Source organism: Gavialis gangeticus, unplaced genomic scaffold (genome assembly GCF_001723915.1).
Source record: "Gavialis gangeticus isolate Ggan-Ray unplaced genomic scaffold, GavGan_comp1, whole genome shotgun sequence".
NCBI lineage: Eukaryota > Metazoa > Chordata > Crocodylia > Gavialidae > Gavialis > Gavialis gangeticus.
Window position 1 is genome coordinate 181,521,312 of NW_017728992.1, and position 6,971 is coordinate 181,528,282.

General features: G+C 50.1%; 1 protein-coding gene and 1 long non-coding RNA gene across 5 annotated transcripts in view; one reads left to right on the forward strand and one right to left on the reverse strand.

The window, feature by feature from the left end:
- Nucleotides 1–6,971, forward strand: part of DSCC1 (DNA replication and sister chromatid cohesion 1) — a 23,015-nt gene that overhangs the window by 9,999 nt on the left and 6,045 nt on the right. Inside the window, exons 5-6 of the mRNA XM_019528106.1 lie at nt 1,089–1,227; nt 4,486–4,538. Coding sequence (XP_019383651.1) covers nt 1,089–1,227; nt 4,486–4,538 — 192 coding nt within the window. The remainder of the gene's footprint in view (nt 1–1,088; nt 1,228–4,485; nt 4,539–6,971) is intronic.
- The window catches only part of LOC109305161, a 68,916-nt gene that overhangs the window by 8,226 nt on the left and 53,719 nt on the right, over nt 1–6,971 (reverse strand). The gene's annotated exons all lie outside the window — the stretch shown is intronic.

A 6,971-nucleotide genomic window follows, 5' to 3' on the forward strand; every position in this document is an offset into this window, starting at 1 on the left:
GTTAATTTTTTTCACACAGTGGAAATATTTGGAGACCTGAGTAGCATCAGCTGCACATAAATCTTCAGCCTTTTACATTTCTTTTAGTAAATACCTCACTTCTTTCCAAAAGTTGAGTCTCACATTTGTCTCCTCCCTCCCTTCCATGTCTTTTATATTCAAATTACTTTCTTTGATAGTCTGCCACGAGGATGTCCTTTCACAGCATCTGAGGAAGTGAGCTCCTGCTCATAAAAGCTTAGGTACCCCTGATTCAGTTCTGTAAGGTTGCATCTCTATCCTCCCTCCTGCCTGATTTCAAATTAAAACAGCTACCTCTATCGTCCAACAAATTACTTTATAGTAGCCTCATTTGATTCCAACAGTTTCTATCATAAAATGTAATACAAAGATGAGTAGTAAACTGGAAAACGTTTGTCACTTCTTCTCCAACTCTTTCAAAATATGGATTCCAGCTTATTACATTCCCATGGACCACTTTGCTTTTCATTTGTAACTGCAAAATACCCAGTAGCTTTAATATAGAAGGCTTCAAGTTCACTTTGAAAAAAAATAATTATGCTGGTCTCCATTTGTTCCTACTGTTTTTCATTAATGCCTATATCATATCTCCTGCCTTATGCTGTCTAACTGGTGGCCCATGGGTCACATGCAGCTGCTGAAGGGTTAACTTGTAGCTCCTGGTCTTCCTGTCTAGGTGCTGTTCTCCCACCACTCTGGCAGCTGCTGTTAGGGTCTCTCTGCCTTCTCAGTTTCTGCTGGCTTTTGGGGATAGGACTGAAAGAGCTTGCAGCTGGGTGGCTCCAGGAGAGGCAGAGACTGTGCGGCACAGAGTGGGTGTCATCATGGTACAGAAGAAGTTACCTGCTGCATGGTGTGGTGGGGGGAGTTCCTCATGGTATGGCATGCAGGGCACAGACAGTACAGCAGGGGGGACCTGTGGGGTGGTGAATATGTCTGTGGTAGGAGGGGCACTAACAGCTTGTGGCTCATGGTGTATGGCTGGGGGAGTCTGTGGCCTTCAGCCACTCAGAAGTTGGACAGCCCTGGCCTATATAATATTGCATCACACCTCTTATATTTCATAGGATATTGGAGAATTCTAGAATTTGATTATGAGGTGAAACTAGTGAATCATATAACTCAACTAATAGACTCTGAGTCCTGGTCTTTCAGTAAGGTTCCTTTAAATGTCTGTCTTCAAGAGCTTGGACCTTTGGAACCTAAGTAAGTGGTGTTTTTGTTGTTTAAGTATTTAATAGTTAAAGAACTATAAGCCAAGGTACCGATAGCCATATGAGTTATCACTAACATTTTCACTTACTAATTTCATTCATAGTTGCACTAACTCATTTCATGTTTTCTGTAACTATGGAATGCAGCCAGCACAGTGTTTAAGAGTAAATATCCTTGGTCTTTTTATGTAAAGTACAGTACAGTCGGGTCTCTCTCTTTATGCCAGGGTTGCATTCTAAAAAACACTTGCATAAAGCAAATTCACATAAAGCAAATCCATTATTACTTGCATTTAATAGGGATATGTACCAGCCTCACTTCCACCACCAAACCACTACAAATTCAAACAGTAATCACACAATATAACAACTGCTGCACGGAGAGGGTGTGAGCTCCACGCTGCAAGCAGTGGCACATGCAGGGTGTGCATCGCCAGGGCAGCACGGGGCAGGCTGGAGAGGCACCTGGGGGAGGGAAGCAGGGCAGCAGGGAATGCTGGCTGCTCACCGCTCCTAGCTCCGTCCTGCTTCCCTTCCCTGGGTGCCTCTCAAGCCTGCCCCGTGCTGCCCTGGCAACACATTCCTGCGTGTGCCACTGCTCACATGTTATGCGGGTGCAACCCAGCACAGCTGGGAACAGCAGGACTGTGGGGAGAGGCTACGAGCTCCCTGCTGCACCAGGTAATGCCCGCCAGGCTGGAGAGGCACCTGGGGCAGGGAAGCAGGGAACAGCAGGGCCACACAGAGATGGTGTTTGGCCCACACTGCAAGCATCAGCTTGCGCAGTGGGCATATCACCAAGGCAGTGTGGGGTGAGCACCTTCTCTGTGCAGCCCCGCTGTTCCCTGCTTCCCTGCCCTGTGTGCCTCTGCAGCCTAGCGGGCATGACCTGATGCAGCAGGGAGCTTGTAGCTTCTGCACAGCCCTGCCATTCCCAGCTGCAAGGGGTCATGTCCGCTGGGCTGGAGAGGCACCTAGGGCAGGGAAGCAGAGCAGCAGGGAATGGCGGCTGCTTGTCTTGTGCTGCCCTGGGGATGTGCCTCCTGTGCCTGCAGCTCTGAGGGGTGCAGCCCTGTGTCACAGTAGGCACGTGGCCAGGGCAGCAGGGTACGTGGTGCTGGGACTAGGCAGGGAAAGGAGCCAAGCTAGGCCCAGGATTGGGGCCAGGGCCCACTGCGCCCGTGTGTCCCCCTTGCAAGTGTGTGCGGCAGTGGGGAGCCAGCCCCCTCCCTCCCCCGACGGAGGCTTCAGCCTGCTCCCTGCTGGGGCCTTCCAGCTGCACACTGCAGCCCTGGGCCCCAAGCACCCACCAGCTGGACAGCAGCTCCAGCTCTGCCCAGCTCCCTCCCTACAGGGGCCTCAATCCCCCTCTTTCCCCCACTTTATCTGCCAGAGCTGCCCTCAAGGTTACTTGGGGCCACGTGCATGTACTGTATGTGCACATGGCACCCCCTGTCTCACCACCTTCCTTCTGCTTCCTCCCAGCTCCCTGCAGGATGGCACTGTCAGCCTGCAGGCTGCTCATTGCCAGCCGACTTCACATAAGATCAGATTTTTCTCGCACAAAGCAAATTTCGGGTATAAATAAGGTTGTTGCATATAAACAAATTTGCACAAAACAAATTTGCACAAAGAGAGACCCAAGTGTAATAAGGATCCTTTGTACTGTTAAGGCTCAGTCCAACTTTAATGACAGTGTAGCAGTGCACTGCCTAAGGGAGAAGTCTGACTACTTGGGAAAACGTGCATTCCTACAATTCCCTGGAGGGACAGCTTGCAACCTGCCAGTCAACTGCATTTGTCTGGCTAAACTGACTGGTAATGCAGGTGAGAGAGGACCAGGACCCTATCTCATAATTTCTTTCAGTTATCTTGTATCCCATGGAGCACTAGAAATGAGCCACCTTGTACTCTGGGGAGCATGAGCTGCAATTTTATCTTGTGCAGGGGGTCAATATCAAAGACTTCTTGCACCCTTTTTTCCCACCCCCTCTTAATTTGTACCCCTGATCCATGGAAAGGGGCGGGGAGCAGGATTTCCAAAGAGTCTATCCCAGTCTCTTGGCAGTAAGCAATGAGTACTGTTAAAATCTTTTGTGCTGGCTCAGCTGCATAGTATACATTGACAGTAGTATATGCTGACACTGATTGAAGAGCTGCCTAGAGTAGAATACCATCATGAAGCAAAGCAAGTCAAATGTATGTGGTGGATCTCTCATGCACAAAACACTGGTATTTCTGGTAGTTTAGTGTTTTGTGTGATATAACTATCTGTATACACTCTTGACCATTATAGTGATTATGTATGAAGATGATAGTAGCAAAATATTTTAAAGCCATTCAATCAAACTGCAAATCTATTTTCAAGTTTACAATTTTAAGTGCAACAAAAATAAAATTAAAGCCTTGTTTAGGGGACTGTAATGTACTCACATGTTTTATTTGATTAAAAAATCTACAAATGAATACAAAGTAGGATAGTGTGGCAGCTTCTTCCTAACCTCAGACTAACATGAGTAACTACCTCTCTCTAGAAATGGATACAGGTTAAACCAGTGGTGCTCAGTGTTCTGGCTCCAAGGGCCAGAAGTGTGGTGCAGGGCTGCTCCACAGGCCTAGTGCACAGCGCTTCATCTGGCCTGGGGGCTCTCCACGGGTCTGGAGATTTGGTAGCAGGGGAGCAGCAGTTAACATTGCCACCACTTCCTCACTACCAAATTCCTGGGACCTACATGACATGTGGCCCATGGACTGGAGGTTGAACACCACTGTGTTAGACTATAATTTGATGCCTTTACTCCATTGAGTATCATCTCTTTTTAGTATGTTGTGAGTTACTGACACATTTTGTGCAGCTCTGGTTGTGTGTTTTGCTAATGAGGGACTGGGGTCCCATTGTTATAAGTCTTGGGAATCTAAAGTCAGACTCTTCCATCCTGTCCTTTTCAGCCGTTATCCATTCTGTTTCCTTTCAACCAATTCACTCTTCTTAGTTTTTGACACCCTTCTGTGTTTCTGTTCAGTGTGTTACTAGCCTTTAGCCCTTAGGACATGTTTCATCCTACCATTTTTTCCTCTTGGTTGTCTGCTCCTGTTCCTCTTTGTATCTGCTGCTGCAAATTCCTAGTCAGAAAAATTAGCAGACTTGTAGTATTTCTAGCGGTGGGGGACAGCACAGGTTCAAACTAGAGTCTTTTGGTCAAAAAATGAAATGTATAAGAGTAAACCTTTAAATTCTCATTTTTTTCAGAGAAATGATAGAACACATTCTTTTAAGTTATGGAAAGAAATATACTGATGAAGGTAAGTTATGACATCTTAAGCTTTTAAATAAAGATGGTAATACCAATATTACCAGTGTAAAGTAACAGAATAGGTTTTATTAGGGTATTATGAGTAGAGAGGTTATTTTTAATTAAAATCCTTTTAAGGCTGATGACCAAGACTTCTTTTCCTATTTAAGTGGCAGTGAGGAACTAATGTTGTTGTAGAAAATTAATGAATTTAGCAGAGATCTTTCTAAACTTTTAATTTCTATGATTTGAATTCAAATCTTTTGTAGAGAATTAAAGTACCTTTTTCAAGTGGATTTTGTTATCCAGGCATCTGAATTAGTCTGTCTGACCAAATAGGATGGCCTTTGAAAGAGTGTGCAGATCCAGATAAATTGTTTCTGATTTCAGAATTTAATAACAGATTGGGACTAGGAGAACTTGGACTGTACCATGATGTAAGGCTTTCTGTTTTCTTATGCTGAGAACAAGAATTTGGCAGGACTGAACTAACTACTGAAGAAGCTAAGGAATGAGTTAGGATGGCATTTTGGGATATCTGTAGACAAGTTGCTGAAGAAACAAGTCTGAATTACGGGAAGCCTATGGGACGATCTGGGCATAGGCCTCATGCCCAATATTTGTCCTGTCCTTAATCTTGAGAATTCGCTTAGTTTTCTGGTAGAGGGAAAAGAAGGTGGTGTCATGGAGTGGGGCCTAGGAGCAGCCGTGGTCCCGCTAGCGCCCCCTACCGTGCCCTGTGCCAAGTTAGCGATCCAGCACCCTCTATTCTCGCTTGCCACGACTTTGATGATATATACAAGTTTCTATGGGAGGCTGCCTTCGATCCCCTTGTACACGGTGTATGCTAATACTGTTCCCCATTCCATTGGAGTGACCCGGTGCACCCCCAGCCTTATGGGCTACTCGTGCCTCCTACCTCCCCTTTAGCACGCCCCAAGCCTCGCAGATCTTCTGGACATTATCAGGTCCTTTTCCTTTCTACGCCCCTGGGCTTGTCACGCACCCGGCACCCCTTCTCTGGCGCCCCTGGGCTTGTCACGCACCCGGCACCCCTTCTCTGGCGCCCCTGGGCTTGTCACGCACCCGGCACCCCTTCTCTGGCGCCCCTGGGCTTGTCACGCACCCGGCACCCCTTCTCTGGCGCCCCTGGGCTTGTCACGCACCCGGCACCCCTTCTCTGGCGCCCCTGGGCTTGTCACGCACCCGGCACCCCTTCTCTGGCGCCCCTGGGCTTGTCACGCACCCGGCACCCCTTCTCTGGCGCCCCTGGGCTTGTCACGCACCCGGCACCCCTTCTCTGGCGCCCCTGGGCTTGTCACGCACCCGGCACCCCTTCTCTGGCGCCCCTGGGCTTGTCACGCACCCGGCACCCCTTCTCTGGCGCCCCTGGGCTTGTCACGCACCCGGCACCCCTTCTCTGGCGCCCCTGGGCTTGTCACGCACCCGGCACCCCTTCTCTGGCGCCCCTGGGCTTGTCACGCACCCGGCACCCCTTCTCTGGCGCCCCTGGGCTTGTCACGCACCCGGCACCCCTTCTCTGGCGCCCCTGGGCTTGTCACGCACCCGGCACCCCTTCTCTGGCGCCCCTGGGCTTGTCACGCACCCGGCACCCCTTCTCTGGCGCCCCTGGGCTTGTCACGCACCCGGCACCCCTTCTATTCGTTAGCCCTCTCGGGCTTCCTAATGGTATTCTTCCCCAGTGGGCTCTGTGGCCTAAGCCAGATCTGACCCCCTCTTGGGTTCCTACCAATACTCTGTGTCCAATTAGGCTCAGGCAGCCTAAGCCTTACCTGGCCCCTCTGGGTTGCTGTCAATACTCTGTGTCCAATTAGGCTCAGGCAGCCTAAGCCTTATCTGGCCCCTCTAAGTTCCTGTCAATACTCTGTGTCCAATTGGACTCAAGTGGCGTAAGCCTTACCTGGCCCGTGTTCCCTCGGGTTCCCACCACAGTGGAGACCCTCTGGGACTCTTTCTACTCTGCACCCCAACTGGGGTTTCTATCAATTTCATGTGCGCCCTCTCTTGGGCTTCTTTCACATACACGCCTGCTCCCGCGGCTTCTCTCCGCTTTTGCCGGGCTCTTTCTAATCACTGACTCACCCTCGCCGGGCTCATCTCCCTAGCAACACCCACCCGGGGCTTGCTCTTGTGTGGCCCCCTCTCTCTCTCGTGGCCAGACGCGAGCCGCCCTCAGGCTTCTCACTGGTGCACCGTCAGTGGGGCTCAGGTGGCCTAAGCCGTGCCTGGCCCCCTGCCCCTTTGCCGGGGTCCTCTCCCCTGCTCAGGTCTCACCACTATCACCCGTCCAGGGATGGGGTCAATCTTCCCATCTGCTGCACCGCCTCAGCGCCATACAACTGTGCCGTGCCTGACATGACTGCTGCGCCCACACAAGGCACTAGGAACCCCCAAGCTGCTGGGGAGCTCCTGTGAGGCCTCC